Source organism: Phocoena sinus, chromosome 4, assembly GCF_008692025.1.
Source record: "Phocoena sinus isolate mPhoSin1 chromosome 4, mPhoSin1.pri, whole genome shotgun sequence".
NCBI classification, from domain to species: Eukaryota; Metazoa; Chordata; class Mammalia; order Artiodactyla; family Phocoenidae; genus Phocoena; species Phocoena sinus.
In genome coordinates this window covers 114268665-114289947 of record NC_045766.1, presented here as the reverse complement: position 1 = coordinate 114289947, position 21283 = coordinate 114268665, and the positions used below count along the sequence as shown (strand labels likewise).

Sequence of the window (21283 nt, the reverse complement as noted above, 5' to 3'; positions counted from 1 at the left end):
GACATAATTATAAAAAATAGAATTGTACTACTTGAAATAAACACACACACACACATGCACACACACGCACACACACACACACAAGCACAATTCAACCTGGAAAAGGCTATTTGTCCTCGAGAGATTTATTTCTTTTTAGTATCTACTGTTGTACTGAAGAAGCCTTTAATTGTTTCTTTAATTAACCTTGCATATCTACCTCAACATCTTGTCTGATCACCGTATCTACACAACTGTTATTCCTTATTTGAAAAGTGATTTAGTGATGGCTAATCTCCATTTCTCTTTCAATTTACACTTTTCCTATTGTCTATTCAGTACTGGAAACAGCACTTGAAGTGACTCAAGCTCTTCCTCACTTCCCCTTTGCTTTAATTAAACCATGTATTGGCATTTGATGTAATTTATGGCTGATAATTTTAGATTTGTCTTATGCCAGACAATGTACTGTTTCATCTATTCCTTCTCAGCTTAGTTTTTATTCCAAAAAGTTACATTAAGGGACCTTTAATTAAAATTTGTATAAATATAATAAATAGCCTTACACAGACTTAAAAGTAGTATTGTTCTTTTATTTGCTGTCTCCACTGATAAGGTGACTTTTACATCAAAATATCCATAATTTTATGTTTGCAATTACACACAGACAAATACAACCAAATACATTTATATATATAAGCATCAAACAGCATGTCATATAACCAAATTACATTGACTTAAAATTCTCAGTAATCTTGCTTAGTAATATACCTATTGTTTCCTTAATCATTTGCCTATTTCATGCTTACCTTCCATAGTTGGCAATATGTGGAACAACTGCAAACTTTCACAGTAATAGGTACAATCGAATCTGATGTGTCTAATTAATTTTTAGTCCAACAAATTAGTTTTGTTCTTCATTACTGTCCAGTGGGAGGAAGACATTATATTTCATTATATTTTTTTGTCTGAGAGAAAAATGGAGTGTTACAGGTCACACACATCCCATGTCTGTGCTCTAATTAGTCCAACTGACAACATTGTTTTAAAAATACTAGCAGCACAAGAAATACTCATACACTTTGGGTAACATAAATAAATATTTCACTATATTCAATAAGACATTTTATGGATCTTTTACACAAATGAAGGATGAATTTTCTTTTCTGTTTGTGCTATAAGGTGTTTTCTTTTTAGTAACTACTAGTGTTTAACACAATCACCAGATATATGTATTGATGTGTCTCAAGTTGAAAATATGAGCTCATTTTAAATACACGTTTGATTATGTTTATATGTATAGTAACTAAGAGCAGATAGATTAGGAAAATGAACCAGCTTCACTACATAAGTGAAGTTAGTTTTTAAATCTGGAAATTAACACAAAAGACATTTCAAGAATGGCATATTAGACCATAAGAAATGCTAGCAGCTATAACAAACAAGTGGGCATACAGATTGGCTTAACAAAATAAAAGTTTCTTTCTTATTCATAGCCCAGTCTAATATGAGTTAGCAGAATGGAGGATGGGGTTTTTACCCCATAAAATTTTTCACGGAACTTGGCTCCTTCCATCAATGGCTCTACGTCTCTTAGAGCAGGGGTTCCCATCCCCGGGGCTGCGGACTGGTAAGCACCAGGCCGCAGAGCAGGAAGTGAGACGCAGGCTGGCAAGCTTCATCTGCCCGTCACTCACATTACCGCCTGAACCTTCTCCCCTCCACGCCCGCGCGTGGAAAAATTGTCTTCCACGAAACCGGTCCCTGGTGCCCAAAAGGTTGGGGACCACTGTCTTAGATGGTCAGCATCCTGCCGCAGATCCCTTGTTTCTATCCAACATGCTAGGAAAGAGTGTGACGTATTGTCACAGCGGTTTATGGGTCAGATCTGGAGGTAGTATGCATCTGCCTGTGTACAACTGGCTAATATTCAGTCACTTTGTTGTACTCAGCTACAAGGGAGGCTGGGGAATATAGGCTAATTTTCTGCCCTGGAAGAAAGGTGAAACCTTGGTAAACAAGTCACCTATTGTTTGCAGGACTCTCACATCTAGATAATTTACAACTTCTATTCCTACCTGAGTGGCCCTTAAAGTAACTCTTAGCCTTACATGGGCTATAATTACTGTGTTCCTATTAACCTCTTTACATACATCGTCTCAATTAATCCTCCCAAATAAATGAAATAGTACTGTTGCCAACTAACAGAAACAGGGATTCCAAAAGATTAAGTGCCCTACCTAAGCTCACTGCTTACTTAGCTAGTAAGTGGCAGAGATGATACTCAAATGTGGAACTTCAAAGACCTTGCACTTTCTAATATATTACAGTGCTATGATAACTGAAACAATGAGAATTACACATCCTGTGATGTGATATGCTGAAATTTGCCATTTATATTTTGCTTACAATTTATTTTTTAAGTCTGGAATTAGTTACTAATGAGATATGATATTAACATAAGAAATCACTGAATTTCCAGTGCCTGAATTCATTCATCTCTTAAACACATAAATCTTTGCTCTTCAGTGATATTATGATTCCATGAGTTTTAAACCTGTTTAAAAATGTGGATTGAGATTTTCTTTATTACCTCTGAGAGGGCTAAATTGTCAGAAACATGACTACTAGAATCATCTTAGTCCAGATTTAAATGTATGTTTTTGTTACATAGACCTTAGAATTAATTTTCAAGTTGTTTTGTATCCAGCTTTTAAGTGGATTTTCAAATTAGTTTCAACTACTTTAAGGACATTTAGGAATTTTATCTTTTCATGATGTTTTAACTGTAGATACTAATCTCTATGAAAAGATGTTTACATAATTGTCATTGTTTAATATAGTAATTTTAATACCTTCCAGAAAATTAAAGTATGTTTGATCAAAATAAGACCTTTGGTAGAATACTAAGGGCAATATTTTGAACATTTGTATTTAGGCAGTGCTGTAGGGGGAAGGTAATTTTCAAATACCTGGCGTTAAATGTTGTAGTTGCTTTTTTTAAAAAAAAAATGAGAATTATATTACAAAATGCTTTGCCTAACTGAAGAAAGGTTACTATTATTTCAGCTCACAGGACTTGTTTTAGTACTTATTTATGAGGCAATAAATCAAGAAGTGGTTCTGAATCTGTCCACAGCAAAACAAAACACAAGGGAGCAATGTTCTTAATCACATCTCAAACTTATGATTTGATTCTTTTTCTGAAACTTACAAAATATGCTTACCAATAAATTGTGACAGGCTCAGGACACAACAAATATTACCTGCTTCAAAGAATGTTCTAATCTTCTGTGCCTTTGGCATACCATATATGTATTTTTGTGGGTTTATTTGTCTTAATATTAACTAACACTAACACTGTTGTTTCTTCCATAGGGGGAAGGAATGAAGTTGTCATTACTGAAAACAATAACAGCATAACTGAGCAAATCACTGATGTTGTGAAGCAACCAGCTTTTATAGCTGGTATTGGTGGTGCCTGCTGGGTAATTCTGATGGGTTTTAGCATCTGGTTGTATTGGCGAAGAAAGAAGAGAAAGGGACTCAGTAATTATGCTGGTAAGAGGCTATTTCCAGCTAAAAAAATGTCTTATCTTTAGAAATATGACAAAATTCAAGGGAAGGAACGGAATGGAATAACTGAGTGAATGAATGGACGTTTTGGGCTTGATTTAAACAATTACAGACAACATGCTTTAATGCACTGCTCTTCACCATATCACATTATGACCATAAGGCAATCTTTTTGCTTGTATCTCCAAGGAAGCATAAGAAGAATGCACACCGATAAAGTGCTTAGACATTTTTCTCAACTAGTTCAACACACACACACACACACACACACACACACACACACACATGCACACACCTTGCATGCTATGACACCGTTGTTTGAAAAGGGAATTTAAGCAAGAGCATTCCTAAAATGCTCAGAAAAAAAGAGAAAAGATTTGAAATGTAGTTCTTTGTATTTCATGGTACAGATTACAATATAAACTGTGTCTCAGATGGAAAATACAAATGAAGCAAAAAAAATCTCACCAGGATTGATGAGACTGATGAGGCATGAATTAAGTCATTTACTAGTCACTTAAATAGGATGTCTATTTCAAAGGGACCAATAGGCATTTTAGAAGGAAGAAAAAGGAGAAGCAGCAGAAGAAAAAGAAGACCGTTGGTGTTCTACTTGTTCGCAAAAATGTTTTCTTCTTAGAATCAAGAACAGGAATTTTAAGGATGTCCAAAATTATGGCCTTCAAAATACTTCCAAGGAAGAGAGAGAGAGAGAGAAAATTATCAAGTCAGTGATTGACAAATGAACTCAATACTGAAGCTATATTCAATTACAGTTTAAATTGCAATGCCTTTTAAGTACTTTCTCTAACAATGATCATCAAAAGAAATTGTCTCACAATATTTCACACTTTGTAGAATTTACAAGGGAACAATTTTAATTTGCCATCGTCCTTCAAATATTTAAAAATTTTTGAGATATTGTATTCATCTTCTATTTCTAATTTTTACTTTAGTAAGAAGCATAAATGTGTTAGGTGACTTTGACAGAGGCTTCAATTCTTATTAAGTTTATCCACTGCTGTAGCTTGGAGGTGTCTGAGCTTCTGAGTATAGTTCAAAATAAAAGGAATAGCACCCACTTGGTTGTCTTTCTTGTTATTCGATAGCATTTAAATACGATCATTTGACGATCACACTGTGGCTCATGTCTATATTTTGTGAAAATAAAGTTTATTAGTTACTGGTTAGAACAAATTCCCAGAACTAAAGAAGGTAGTATAATGTATCCATTGAAAAGGGCCTTTCATGCTTTGTGACTTGCTATTGCTCTGCCATTCTCATTTCTCATTGGTTGCTGATGCCTGCATCCTTATGCTTTGTCATCTGAGTGCTTTATCATCCTACCAGTGAGTGATTCTTCCTGGAAAGGTATGCTGGGCAATAACTGCTGAGTGTCAGAGTCATGAACATTAATGATACTTTAACATAACTTCTTGTTTTGCAGTCCAGTCCTCTGCTTTCATTCCCTGAAGGTATTGTCCATCAACCTGTCTGTTTAGTCAATCACCACATTCCATTTCATCTCTGTGACACGCTCATATAAATCACATGAGAAATAAGGAAGAATGATTTAATTCAAGGACTATTTTTACGTTTTATCTCATTGCTTGGCTTTAGTGAAAATAATAAAAGATTGACTATGCTAGTCACTTCAGTACAAAGTTCTAAGATGCCACGTTTGGAGTGTTGCATTTTTACCCTCCATACATCTTTATTCACTCACTCCTTCAAAATAGCATAGGTCTCATAATTAGTAGTTTATGTTTTTAGTAAAATTATGTCAGATAGCCTTTTTTCTTCTTTTTTATAAAACAGTAGCTCTTTGCAAAACCTATGCATTTAATTTAAAAATATCTGTTGGTCTTTGAGCTTGACAAGAGTAGTACATTTCCTATTATCAGTTCTCATTGTGATTGATATCCATCTGCTTGTAGAAGAACTACTAACTCGGAAGGTGCTATGCACTTCAAATATTTTGGAATTAGACCAAGCCACAGAGCAGCCTTTCTGAACTTTTGTACTTAATTGATAGATGGCTGACTCTCAGAATGGATTCACCCTCAGCTGGTAATTTACCTTCCAACAACTGCTGTTCTCTTCTAGGTGAGAAGCAAATGAAAATCCAAACCACAGGTACTTAGCATTACATATCTGACCTGGCGATATTCTCTACACATTTCCCTCCAGAAATATCCTATCGTCCACCTCCTGGAATTTTTATATTCTAAAGAATATGAGGATTTTAAATAGGAATGATTAGTGTAGTATGTATTTATTATACGTTTAAATTTCTGATACTTCATGCATGAGCTAATGATCCATTTTAAGAGCACAGGGATTTCATACAGGGATATTTTTCTCTGAAGTGTTTTATAAAAATTATAGAGAAAATAGTCTATGTGTACTAGTTCTGTTTATTTTTGGTTTTCATAAAAATTTCTCTGGAAATCTTATAATTTAACAAGCATGAAAACTAAACCCAGTAACATTAAAGCAATGTAATTTTACTCACAAAATGAAAAGTCTAATGTTTCCACTTTTTACTACATGGTAATATCTATATAGTTTCAAAATTTTCTTATTGATTTACGATAGCAATAACTTTTTTTTCAAATAAATGAAAGTTTACTTTGGGATTGGTATTTAAATTAATTTATAAAAAAAAATGTCTTCATTTATTTCAAACCCCAAATTTGATCTTGGATTATACTTAAACTCGGCTGCAATTGATGTAAATTAAGAAACATGCATTTTAATAAGCTAGACTGATCCTAAGTAGAATTGAAAAGCAGGTAAAATTTGATTTCAGCACTTGCTTTTGCCTACTTCATTCCAAGTCTTCTTAACCATCACAGGTAGATTTTATTTTTATTTTTATTTTTTTGCGGTACGCGGGCCTCTCACTGTTGTGGCCTCTCCTGTTGCGGAGCACAGGCTCCAGACGCGCAGGCTCAGCGGCCATGGCTCACGGGCCCAGCCGCTCCGCGGCATGTGGGATCCTCCCGGACCGGGGCACGAACCCGTGTCCCCCGCATCGGCAGGCGGACTCTCAACCACCAGGGAAGCCCCACAGGTAGATTTTAACCACCAGAGGGAAGATTTTAACTAGTGGGGAGAAGAAATAACTTGCAGAGTGGAGAGTCTAACTCTCGGCAGGATACTTTCCATTCACTCTGTACAGGCAAAAACTCACCCGCTGATTTTATTGTGGCTAATCTTTGATTCTCCATCTCCATGTGGAAAATTATATTTGAATGCTTAAAAGGAAGGTAAAAAAAAATGGCATGCTACTCAGTGTTGATATTTTTCTTATGTTTCAGAGGATTTAACATATTGATCATAGAACTCTAGTGGATTAGCACCTTAGATTGTAAAAGCAACTATCAAGAATCAAATGTAAACTTATACATTTAAATGATCTGAGAGTAGAATTTGGCCTGAATATGTTTTGCTCCTTTACATAGAAGAACTTGGAGATTTCCCCAGGGTGAAATTACACACTAACTTCCTATTCAATTTTTTCCTATTTATTCTTTATTTAAATTCTTTAGACACAAACACGCACAACAGTTTTGCTCGTGGCTCAAAGAAGGGCAGCTGGAATGTGAAAGGTATCCTCATATCTCATATTCTACGTGAAATCATTTTATATTTTTCTAGAGTAACATGCAGTGTTATTTATGTTAATCTTCACTGAACACTTGTCAGTCTGCTTGTCACTGCATGTGAGGTTCCTGACTGCCAGAAGGATTCACTACCTGAATTACCGGGTGAAATAGAATTGTAAACATGTTTAGGCAGAAAATACTAGGTGATTTTGAATCTAGAGTAAATGTTTGATTATATGTATTAATGGTATTTGTGAATAGAAAAGTGAATGACATAAGTTTGTATAAAAGCCATGCAGCCTTCATGAAGATTCTATATATTGTATTATAAACTTCATGAAAGCCACACAATTCTTTTCAAACTTACGTTGTTCATATTCACAATTTTTAAGTCACCAACTTTTTAATGAAAATAAACATTTTCACTTTTAAAGAGGTGAGTTCTAGTTTATGAATATTACCTTTGAGGAGAACAGATTTTATTAAACTCAGTAAATATATATAATTTAATAAGTGAGCAAATTATGAAATACCAAACACTTCATGCATAGGTTTTAAACCCTTGGTGAAATTATTTGACAAAATGACCCTAAGACAGCTAAAAGATTTGATGGAATTTTTATACTCTGATTATCTGGGCTTGAGTTAATGCTTATTAAAAGAGGATTAATCTACATTCATAGTTGAGAAATAGCTTATCAGGAAAGGGAGTGAGGCTTGGCTGGCAACATTGAAGTTTCCATTTGGAGTAGGAAAATGTGGCCTACTAGAGATAGGCACTCTGAAAGCTTTCTTACCTCAAAATGTCAATTTACCACGTAGCTCTGTTTCCCTTCCCCCTCAATTCTAGAAAGTGAGAGATTAGGATTAATCCTGTCAGATAATAGTAGAGGTACTTTGTGTATGATATGAACTTGCAAAATCTCTTTACCTTATATCTTTTATAAATATTGCAATAAATTCAGAATATTTAATGCAATTCTAAAACATTTAAGATTGTGGTGTCTATAGAGCTTTTTGGAAACCTTAGCACTAGTCAGTCAGTTTTAGCAATAAAAACTTCTCTATGTTGCTCCCTTGAAAATTCTTAATTTTAGATGCTAGCAGAAACTCCTGGTAAAGATTCACACTTATTTCAAATTTAATTCTGATAAGCACAAAGTTACCACACTGTGATTATCAAAATAGTGACTAGAGCAAGATTGTCCAACCACCTACCCTCCCCACCCTCTTGCTTTCAGCTTTAAGGTAGTTCAACATCTCTGAAATGAGAGCTACCTCAAAACAGCTTTCACTTTGTTGTGGCATTTATTTTTATGCTTTTCTCTCTCTGCACACGCAAAAAATGCTGATCAAAACACCAAATATGACTTCCATTTTAGGAGTTCTGATTGTTCATCCTTAGCGCAGACTGAGCAGCCATGGCTCATAGGCCCAGCCGCTCCGCGGCATGTGGGATCTTCCCGGACCGAGGCATGAACCCGTGACCCCTGCATCAGCAGGCAGACTCTCAACCACTGTGCCACCAGGGAAGCCCTCTAGTCTGCTTTTGATCTCATGGTCTAATAGAACTCAGTTATTTTTGGTCTACTTTTCAAAATGGAACAAATCTAAAAGTTTTGGAGCATGGGAAGAAAAGGATACTCGAAAAAGTGTTCTCTCTCTTTCCCTTGCTTTAAAAAGACAACTAATCAACCTTATTATGTAAAGGTATTGTTTTTTGTTGTTCTTTTTCTCTCCTGATAGAAACATACAAAATTGAAGATTCTCATGTATATCAAATTGTATCCATGAGCCATTTTAAGTCAATTATGTATTTACACAATGACTGTGTATTTTTGCCTTTGTGCAGTTGGTATGCAGAGGTACAAAGATAAATGTCTTTATGAAATATTTTGACAGTCTTTTAGCGGCCTAGAACCATTTGAAAACAGTTTAATGATTTGGAATACAAATAGGAAATCAATATGTCTTGAAAGTTTTGAAATTTAAAATTCTTTTATTCACAACATTTAATTCTCATTTGGCAAATATGGACCATACCATAGTGTCCATACTCTAACACAGCTGTAAATTAACTTGATAATTTTTTTTTCAATTTTTTATTGTGGTAAAATGAACATTACATAAAACTTACTATCTTGACCATTTTAAAGTGTACAATTCAGTGGCATTAAATGCATTCATGATGTGCAACCATCACCACCATCCATATCCATAAATCTTTTCATCTTCTAAAACTGAAAATCTATATCCAGTAAACAATAACTCCCTATTACCCCCTCCCCCCAGGCCCTCACAACCGTCATTCTTCTTTCTGTCTCTATGATTTTGACTACTCTAAGTACCTCATAGAAGTGGACTTATACAGTATTTATCTTTTTGTGACTGGCTTATTTCACTTAGCATAATGTCCTCAAGATACATCAAAGTTTTAGCATATTTCAGAAATTTCTTCCTTTTCAAGGCTGAATAATGTTCCATTGTGTCTATATGTACACTTTGCTGATCCATTCATCCATCACTGGATGCTTGGTTTGCTTCCACATTTTAGCTACTATGAATAATGTTACAATGAACATGGATGTACAAATATCTCTTTGAGACCCTGATTTCAATTCCTTTGGAAACGGAATTGATGGATCTTACAGTAATTCTATTTTTAATTTTTTGAGGAACCAACATACTGTTTTCAACTATGGCTGCACCATTTTACCTTCCACAAACAGTGCACAAGGGTTTCAATTCCTCCACATTCTTGTTAATGCTTATTTTATGTTTCTTGCATAGCAGCCAACCTAATAGGTGTGAAGTAACAGCTCATTGTATTGGGTTGGCCAGAAATTTCATTCTGGTTTTTCCGTAAGATCTGAATGAAATTTTGGCCAACCCAATAGTTTTTTTTCTGCGCTATGCGGGCCTCTCACTGTTGTGGCCTCTCCCGTTGCGGAGCACAGGCTCCGGACGCACAGGCTCAGCGGCCATGGCTCACAGGCCCAGCCGCTCTGCGGCATGTGGGATCTTCCCGGACCGGGGCACGAACCCGTGTCCCCTGCCTCGGCAGGCATACTCTCAACCACTGTGCCAATAGTTTTGATTTTCACTTTCCTAATGATTACTGATGTTGAGCATCTTGTCAGGTGCTTATTAGCCATTTGAATGATATCTTTTGGATAAGATTTTCAGTGCTGCATCATAATACTTTAAAATTTACAGTTTATGAAAAATTTACCATTAGTAAGTACATGAAGTTAAATACAACTTAATTTCTGTGCTTCTGCTTCAGTTCTCCTCTTTTTCTCTAATATCATTTATTGCTCTGACAGTAACAGAAAATTTGGGTGAGGAAAAAGAGCATCTAAGTTAGAGAGAAGGGCTCAGCTTCTCCCCATGTATCTCCTAAGCAGCACATTTGGAGATGTAGCCCATCAGTACCTGCTGATTTGCATATTCACAATGATATTCACAGCATTATCTTAGCTCTCTTTTACCAGAGTAAAACAATCACTTGATAATCCATTAAAAATCCACATAACTAGGAAGTCACATCAGATAGAAAGCTAATTAGCTGTACTGTTTTCACATTTTGTGTTTTTTCCTCCTAATCAGGCCTGTATTTAATACAACCAGTGCTCAGTTCTTTTCAATAATTGTTTCAGATCAATTTTTTATTGTTGTTCTTAAAAGCAGTTATTAAAGGGACCCAGTGTGGTGTGGATACACTGCTGATTGTTGATTCCCAACACCTGAATCCATCAGGAAGCAGATTAGTGATCAGTATTCTTTTATTTTCTCCAAGGAGCTGTCCATAGCCAGTCGTGGGCAGGTACAAAGGTTATGTAAGGATTGTTTTATAATTCACTTGACAAGTTACCTAAAAACTTGATAAGGCAATGTACTTTTAGGTGCCAAGATGTTTCTGAAAGAACTGCTTCATGAATTCCTGAAAGAACCTTAGCCATCTTATTGCCTAATTATGATGCCATGAGAGATATATCCTGAGATGACCTTAGGGAAGGGATTGGGGAACTACATTTAGAAAGTTATAAGATCTAAAGAGTGATCATATTTATTAGCTCAAACTTGAGAAAGAGGTGAATGATGGAGAGATTATCCAAATGAGAAAGTATTTACTATGTGTGCACTTTAAGTAGCAATACGACCTTAGTTTATTAAAAATATGAATCAATTCATAAAATTTTATTTTTACTTTTGCTCACCAAATAATCACAGGAAATCTAATCAGTATCTTCCAAAGATAGGATATGTTGGATTCACATCTGTGAAATGGTATTTTTGCCTTCATCCCCAGGGATTGGTTTAGCTGATCCATACTAATTTTGGTCAAAATTGCAATTTTGCAATCCATAAACTTCTAATCACCAATTTTTTTTCCCAATGATTTTCTAGTTAAGTAATTTTGTGGCAAAATTTGGTCGAAAATAATATGAAGTTATTTATAGACTTTTTTCCACTAATCATGAATATTCACATCTCATTGCAAAAACAATAATTTTAAATACATTTGCTGCCTTGGACCCTCTCTGCAGTATGCATCATATTACCTATCTCAGATCTGAAGCATTTTGAATTCCAAATAAATTTAGCTGCAAAGGTTTTGGATACGGGATGATGGACCCAAACTGATATTTACCTTCTTTGGCCAATCCTTGAAGCCCACTTTCATGTTGTTAGCTTTGTAGAATGGAATCTAGTGACCAGAGGGAGTGGATTCTTCAGCTGTGACCCTCTTGGATACTTCTTGATATTGCTAATAAGTTCCACAGTTTTAAAAAGGACTTAAGTTTTGTAATCATTATATACAATTGGAATATATTCAGTATCAATTATTTGAAAGTTTCATTTTTGTAAGAGTTGGCTAATGAAACAAAGCACCCAATACATTATGTATTCTCCATTCATTACAGTTCATGTCTTTGTAATTATAGTATTTCAGCTCATAGTGCTTCTTAATGTCCCTAAAAGGATCTGTGATGGGGAGGAATGTGTTGTCAATCAGTACTTTCACTTGTTTCATTAAAAGGGTATTATCTGTTTGGACTATCCTGTTTCAGTTTCAACTATGTGCATTTTGCATTATGCCCTCTGATTAGGACACCAATATGTTAACATTAAAAGTCATGATTTGATAATTCCTCGCTATTGCATGTCGATCTTCCAATACCATGTATATACCAATTGACACCCAAATAAAAATTGCCCCTTTGACTTAACCATATGTTTGGCTTGAGGAATATTTCAATGTCTTATTAAAGATGGAGCAAATGATAGCTTTGCTTTAGGCCAAACCACTGCTTCTTATTCTCTGTACAATTATGTTAATTATATTTTGTTAAAATTCCCAGAGGTTTCAGCTCTAAACTAAGGGCCAATAGGTAGTTGTTATTAATCATAATTAATATTGACTACTTGTGTATGTTTCTTTTTTTTTTTTTTTTTACAGTTACATTTCAAAGAGGAGATGGAGGACTAATGAGCAATGGAAGGTATACTGAGGAGATTTTTTAAATTATTATTTTTAATCAGGACTGAGGAAACTCTATAGTAAGAGGCTATTATTGTAATAAACAATCACTTATAAGTGAGAATTCTAGGAGGAATTAAATGGCTTACCATAAGGTTTAATGGCCTATCTGTTGTGCACTTTAGAGGAATCAAGTCCAGATGTTTCATATCTCCCAGAGGCCCCTGAAGAAATTAGTAGTAAATATCACAAGGAATGTGTTCATTTGTTAGCAGGATGTTTATTGCATTAATTAGACATTAGCAAATGAAGTTGCTGTTGTTTAAGACTCCTTATTGGTTCTCACTAAATTGCTGTGAGTGAACAATTACACATAATCGATCACAAAGTAAATGATTCATGGATGATGAATAGGCTGTAGATTGATCAGACTGGATTCCACAACTTTGGATACTCAATTGAAATTGATTAAAGTTGATAACAAACCCATATATCCTCATCTATTTTCCCTTTGCCGATATAGAGATTGTAATTAGGCTCTGGTAATAACTTCCAATCTCCCATTTAATCAATATTTTAGCAAAAAGAGATTAGGTCTAATGAGAGCTAGTGGATGTAGCAAGAAAGCAGTTGGATCTCCTTACTGCAGTTTCCATAGAAACACATGTTTCTCTTAGGGATTGTATCACAAAGGGTCTATCAGAAAAAAAAGTACAATGACTATAGATGTTGCTGTATCTTTGTAAATATGCTAATAATCTGGAAAGTGACCAGAATCCCATCTTTTATTTTAAAGATGGGAATTCTTTATTAAATAGGATATGAAGGAAGTTTTCTGCGTAGATTATATACACATGCTGGATCAGACCACAGTGGATCTTTAAAAAAACCTTTAATATTCTCCTAATATTTTAAATTTAGAGAACCTGAAAATGTGCTATTGATGGAACAGTATAAATACTGTTCATTAATTTCCCTTAAGTTCCTTGCCTCTAATCAAGCATGAGGGCCCATATCAGGGGTTATAGCCTATAGGAGACAGATAAATATGGGAGCTGCAGGAATTAAGGAAGCAATAGTTCAAAGTCCTGGAAATGGCTGATACTGAGCAATTGTTCCCTTGAGGTGCCAGTTTATCATCAGACCTTGTTTTGGGATGCTGCTATGTTACCAGTTTCCCACCAGTTTCAGGGAAGACGACTGAATTCATTTGGGTATCAGCAGAATCCCAGGCAGCACTCTTCGGCTTCCACTGACAGGGTTGATCTATATATAGCCTAGTGAACTGCTAAAGTTCCTTAATTCTTGAGAGCCTACAGATTTTAATTTGAAAGTGAATTAAAATCTTAAATTCTTTAATCCATTTTAGTTCATGAGACTGATGTCCAAATCTCTCATTGAGTTCCATGGATTGATTTCCTTTTAATTCCTGTTTTAGCCGCCCAGGTCTTCTAAATGCTGGTGATCCCAGTTATCCATGGCTTGCTGATTCATGGCCAGCCACGAGCTTGCCAGTAAACAACAGCAATAGTGGCCCAAATGAGATTGCGAATTTTGGGCGTGGAGGTAAGTTATGTTTTTCAAAATTTTTTCATTTATTTGTTTTCTTGGCTTTCCTAGATGTTTTGAAAAAGGCATACTAAAAAGTATTTTCTTCCATAATTAAATTTAGTGATGCACATGTACATATAATGCTGTACATTTGCTAAATATTTTATTATAAAACTGTTGTATCTATTATCTTGAGTAAAACTAAGCTTTTAAGGACGTCATCACTAACGAAGAAGATAAATATTCATAATACATTTGGTTTTGGAACTATTAGTACAAGATTACTAAAATCAGGAACGATGTTGCCAAACAGGGCTTATGATTTCGAACCAGTCTTTTCACTTCTCTGATTCGCATTCAATATATATTTATTGAGCATGTCCTGTGTATCTGGCACTATAGCAGACGGTAAAAATATAATATCATATAAGGAGTAGACACTTAAGTAAGTATAACAACATGTTGACAGAGAGCTTTTCTGTAGCTCTACAACTGATAGTACCCTAAATAAAAGACAAAAAATGCTAAGTGGCTGACATGCTAAGGTCTTCAAAATTTGGTACCAGGGTCCTCCCCATAGTTCTTTATAAGGAGACATAATTGGACCTACTATAAATAATCACCACCTTCCCCTCTCCATCTTTTCATCCAGTCACTAGGAGAGCAATGGGTTTAGAGAAAGATGGGACTAGAGAAGTCTCAGGCCCCATTGTTCAGTTCAGCCGATACATGAGTTTTTCCTTGGCAGGGGATTGTACAGACAGTAAATGGACTGGAACCGCCTTGCCAGTACCCCAGATGAAAGAGCTGACCCCGGGAGTAGGAAAGTTCTATGAATGGAGTATTATTTAAGCTGATATATGAAGGAAAGGTGGGCAGTCAAGAGTGTAGAAAGTGTGTAGAGAAGAAACCTACTGTGTTTTAAGGCCCAGAAAGTAAGAGAAACGTTGACCTATTTAAGAAGCGAATTAATTTCCTAATGACTTGAGTATAGATTGCAAGGCAGAAAAAGTGGTAAGAAATATAGAAGGACAGGTAACAGAGGGCCTTCTGAGCCACACAAAGACTTTAAACTTTGGCCAAAGGATGTTCAGAAGCCACTGATGGACTTTTAGAGGAGAATGCTAGAATGCGAGTACTGTTTTAAATCATCCATCCCGCTGCTGGGTGGAGAATGGAGATAGTGTGGAAAATTTGGGTGATTAATTAGGAGAATAGTGCTGTAATCTAAGAAAGTTCATGTGAATCCACTGGAGGATTTCTACACTTCTAGGTAGAATTAATGTAGGAGACCCAGGGTTGAGCTAAACTATTCTGAGTCCATTATAAACCTCAGTGATGGATTTCACGTGTATGAGTGTGTAAACATATTGACTTAGAAGAATAGTCATGGATATTGGCATTTTCTCTTTACAAATGTAATATCAATCCAAGTTTGAATATAATTAAAATAGTGTTTCAAATAATAAAGTTACTAATTATTGCACAACTCTGCATTGTGTCAATACAAACTGAAAAAGAGGGATCTCCCTCCCATTCTCCAAATAAGATGCAGAAAATGACCAGCCCTACCTTATAGGTGTGTAATGAGAATTAAATGGATGGCTAAATATACGGGTTTAGCACAAAGCTTGACATACAATCAGTGGCCAACAGGCATGACTGGGGAGTAAATGATAGAACAGAAAGTAAATTGTATGACTCCTCAAGAGTCTTGCTTACCCTCTGTAATCCAGTACTCCCCATTTAGATTCTCACTTGCCCAGACCCTCTGATAGTGGTGGCTGCCTCCCCTAGGTGTCCAAACTCTGAGCCCTGCAATTATAGGCTACTACTTTACATTGGGTAGTTCTATGCCCAAGCATCTCCTCACCAAGGAGATGCCCTGCCCTACCCGCTGACTTTGAAATTCTGGTCCCAAAGCTTTTATCAATCAAGGAATAGCTGCCTGTCTTTCTTGTATTCGTATTGGAATAACACGCCATTCTATCTACATATCAAGAATTAAATGCGCGAAGATGGAGAAAGTGTTTTGGTTTTGTTTTTTTCAGTTTCTGGCAGACTACATCAACATCTAAAATGTCTCAGTCTAATTTAGCCAAAGGGTACATTTGAAGATTTTCAAGGTTTCCTTCCATTTCCACTTCATTTTCATGACATGAAAATATTTCACAGGTAGCTATCAAGGCCAAGACAAAGTTTTTGCAGGGTTTACTGTATCTCTTTTCAGTGTGATAAGTATTTTAAACATTTACTATGTACCAAAGATAGGATTTTTTGCAAATTTTATTTCCTTTGCACAATAAATGTAAGACATAGATAATTATATTTCCATCTTAGAGGTCAAGAAATTAAGGTTTATCAAGATGAAAAACTTGAGATCTATGTGTAAAATCCAGATCTAACAGATTTTAAAGCCTAGGTTCTTTTATTTACACTGGTCTGCAGTTAAGGTGGGATTCACATGTATGATTGTATTACCATGTTCACTTAGAAGAATAATCACAGATACTGACATTTTTTCCTTCGAGAAAATATACTGGGACTTCCCTGGTGGTCCAGTGGCTAAGGCTCTGTGCTTCCAATGCAGGGGGCCCGGGTTTGATCCCTGCTCAGGGAACTAGATCCCACATGCCACAACTAAGAGTTCTCATGCTGCAACTAAAGAAAAAGATCTTGTGTGCTGCAACAAAGGCCCCGCGTGCCGCAACTAAGACCTGGCACGGCCAAATAAATAAATAAACATTAAAACTCTGTTTTCTGACACCAAATATGTCAACTTTAATAACAATAAAAAAAGAATGTTATACCAATACATGTTTAAATGTAATGAAAATCGTATTTTGAATAATAAAGTTACTAATTATCACATGTCTGCATTTTGACAATACAAACTATAAAAATTCATTTAACTGTTCAGTAAGTGCTTACTCTTTGCACAATGCTAGGTGAGGAATTATGGAATTAGAGACATAAATCCCAGGTACTCTTGTCCTCAACTAATTTAAGATACAGTGAAGGGGACAGTCATTCATACAAGTAATTATTCCAGGCAAAAAGAAATAAATGCATGTGTAACCAAGGTGCTGAAAGACTGCAGAATGAAATCATGAGTAAATCCAACTGGAGGGAAATGTTTCTATAATTCATAAGCAGAGAGAGATTCTATTTCTAGAACCGTCGCTTTGTTCAGTGCAGAGTAACATTATGAAGGATTAGATTCTCGGACTATTTTTTTTCCATTTTTAAATATTTAAACACACAACAGTTCAAAAACTTGCAGTGGCTCACAATATAAATCTAAAGCTTTGGAGAACATCATAATCAAGGTGTTGGGAAGCTGGGGTCAATGCTGGAGAAACATCTATCCAGTTAATATTCATCAGTGAAAGACATGGTGGAGGAAGTAGAAACAAAACCCTAAAATCTTCCCTAGAGTGAAGGATCTACCTTCACAATCTTGATATATTATTAAGTATCAAAAGTTTTTGATAATAAAATGATACTGACCTAATGCTTTAGAATGAAATACGTTTCTTTGTCATCAAATTTTCTAATTAGTTTATAGCTAAAAACAAGAAGGGCGAGAAAGTAGTTACAAAATTCTGAATCCAAGAACAATTTACTTGCTTATACAACTTGGTGAAATATTACAAATGTGAACATGTTTAACAATCTCGCTGATATGTATTTAAAATAGTCATTTAATAAAGTACGTATATACTTAATTATAAAACAGTTTGGAATTCCAGACATCAAAACCCTCAGAGAGACCTAAATTATATAGTGCATAAAATATATTATAAATGTCTTGTTACTGTCGCTAAAGAAGATCATTTTTAGCTTTTGTAAAATATAAAAGCAAATTAATATTTTACAAGAATCCTTATTTCGAGTACTGTTGGGTATCATCTCATCTAAAAGTTTTAGGATATTTTGACTATTTCAGCATTCTACTTGCGATCATAAGCTGGTTTTGGTACTGAGACAACCTGGTTCATTATTACAGTACTATAACTAGTTGAAAATTTCCCATAATGAAGAGATCAAGTGGGTTGATGACCTCATGTCCTATGAAATGTGACTTTCAGAACATACATTATTAAGGAGCATAATATAATTATATTCACTTTAACTCTGCATGATTAAAAATAGTATTAGTGTGTGTGTGTGTGTGTGTGTGTGTGTGTGTGTGTGTGTTTGTTTGTTTTTTCTTTTTTTAGATACTAGTATCTTTCTTCTGGGAAGGAAAGTAAGTGCTCAGGAGAGAGGTGGCAGTTCTGAAATAAAAAGCATCATGTAAAGATAATTTAGCGCACCAAAGTGATAAATGGACTGATTGATATTCAGTGTTGTTCCTAAATTTTAATTTTATACTTGCTGTGTTACAACTTGAAACTATAATTCTCCACTTCTAAGATTTGGTAGCATAAACTAAACTCGCTAATCACTCATTGCTTTTTCTATAGTTAAATCCTGCTGTATTGTGAAAATGACTTATTCATGAAAATGTTCCTTTGTTATCCAATAAAAAAAAAAATTGTTACCATTAGTTACACTCCATTTCTGGAGCTGTGAAATCAACCCAGATAAACAGCAAGTTGAAACTTCAGAAGAAAGTGCCTCATAGTTTGGAGAGTATAATTTTGGACATGTTTGCATCTATTTAGCAGTTATATTCCATGTCTCTTGGGATAAAGTGGAAAAAGATGCTTTAATCCATGATTTGTAGATTCACTTTTGTTATTGCTTCAGTAAAGAGCTAACAATTTCATAGATTCTAAAACAGAATGAGCATCTGAAAGCATTTTTTAATAGTGAAATATACCAAACTTCTCATTCACGGTTGAAAAAAATGGGGGAAGGGGTGTGTTAACCAGTGAGACATGAAGGACGAGCTGTAGGCCTGCCTGTCACAAGGCTGATAGCTTGGTGATGGTTGTATATCATCTACCCTTCATTGGCTCATGAAGCCCATCTCAGCTGAAATGCAAACGTGTGGCATGATACGTTTATTTTTCATCTTCAGTCCTGATAGTTTTGGGCTTCCTGTGCATCATTAAATTGTTTCATTTCCCTATGTTCACCACAGATGTGCTGCCACCAGTTCCAGGCCAAGGGGATAAAACGGCAACGATGCTCTCAGATGGAGCCATTTATAGCAGCATTGACTTCACGACCAAAACCACTTACAACAGTTCCAGCCAAATAACACAGGCTACTCCATATGCCACTACACAGATACTGCATTCCAATAGCATACATGAATTGGCTGTTGATCTGCCTGATCCACAGTGGAAAAGCTCAATTCAGCAAAAAACAGATCTGATGGGATTTGGTTATTCTCTACCTGATCAGAACAAAGGTAACAATGGTATGTCAAGTCCTTACTTCCTGAAGAGTTATTTTCATATCATTTTTGCATGAGATAGAAATTAGTATTTGTTGTTCAGTTTAGTGATTCATCACCAGGTTCACTACCTAAACTAAAAAATATACCGGCATGTATTCAGTACCTTCCACAATCCCCACCACCACCACCGTCGTCACTATCACCACACACCAACACCAATCAGTTTCATCCTTTTAGCTCTTTTTTCAATAGTGATCAATAGTCCATCTCAACTTCCATTAGGCAGGATAGACAAAACATGCCTCCACTGTCCTATGACATCTGCTTCTGAGTTGCTAACTGCATGTTCTGCATGGGCTTGTGCTGTGAACTAATCACATGATGCCACTATGACCTCTGCCCTTTAACCCTTAGCCTTACTTTACATCCCTGACTACCGATTGGCTGAGGGATTGTCTAATAGAATGCCACACAACCAGTCACAGGATTTCAGCACCACCAGCTCTCACAACAGCTCAGAGAGGAGTGGCAGTCTCTCAGGTTGGTCTCGTCACAGTAAGGAGAAATATTTGTTTGTCACCAGCATATGACCTGTGTTCCTAACAACCATGAAGAAGTACCTGGATCACAACTCACTGTCAGACATTTATCTTTCAAATAACAATAACAGTTTATCCTAATGAAATCATGATTTGGGGGAGGGGGTAAAATTCACCATCACCCTTTATGTACTAATTGTACAAGGATGTATTCAGGGAAAAATAGTACCATTTTACTAAATACGAATTATTAAGGATCAGATGAGTTTGATCTGCCTTGAGCCCTACTTAAGAGTCCAGAGAACTTTACAATAAAAAGATCTTATAGGAAAGTCAACCCCATGGTGTGCACAGCAAAAGATGAATTCAACAAAAATGCAAATGATTTTGGCAATTGTTCATAATATTTGGAGTCTGGTGATGTGACTTCCTATCTTTGGACGATTTTTCTGAAATATTATGTAATAGTATTCTATTGAATGATATTATTTAGAGTAAGGTCCTGATACCATGCTAAACAAGAATGTTAATATGGGACATTATTCTTTACATTTACTTGCCAAAAAACCCCTAATCTTTCCTATTGATAATTCTTTTGTGCTGTAAATTTTCATATATATTCAAGATACAACAGCTGAACTAACAGTCTGTACTGCAGGTATTATATAGCACATGTGGGGAAAAACACATTTTACTGGAAAGAAATATATACCTATCATAATGAATATCAGTGATTTTCTCTAGGCCCAAGGATCCTCATCTCTAAAATGAGGAGGTCCTAGTAGACATTCTAACTTTCAAACATAACATCTATGTGGTGTATGACTGACGACTTTATCTGCACATTTCTAGTTGATGCCATGACCTTATTTGCTTATTTTTTCATACTTATGATATACTATTTATTTCTATGAAGTTTTTTTTTAACCTCAGTTCCTTAATAAAAGATTATGGTATATTATGATATGTCACAGGCTACGAGGCATCAAAGCCATAAAGAGTTAATTCTTTTACGTCATTAGGTTAACATTTACTAAATGACTTTTCCTCAGAGATAAAACACTTTCAGTCTGAAAATGTTAATGTTCTCTCTCCCCTCCAAAATGAGCCATTTGCTCTTCTTACCTATTGGTAGAATTAGATACATTGTAGAATGCAGAAAATTTTAAACATCTGTTATGAATTTAAA

The 21283-nt window shown here is 35.4% G+C and overlaps 1 protein-coding gene across 7 annotated transcripts in view; it reads left to right on the top strand.

The window, feature by feature from the left end:
* Positions 1-21283, top strand: part of ROBO2 (roundabout guidance receptor 2) — a 594883-nt gene that overhangs the window by 530519 nt on the left and 43081 nt on the right. For all 7 annotated transcript variants that reach the window (XM_032630901.1, XM_032630900.1, XM_032630902.1 and 4 more), the window contains exons 18-21: positions 3358-3540; positions 12631-12673; positions 14090-14217; positions 19295-19576. In XM_032630901.1, the coding sequence (XP_032486792.1) occupies positions 3358-3540; positions 12631-12673; positions 14090-14217; positions 19295-19576 (636 nt within the window). The remainder of the gene's footprint in view (positions 1-3357; positions 3541-12630; positions 12674-14089; positions 14218-19294; positions 19577-21283) is intronic.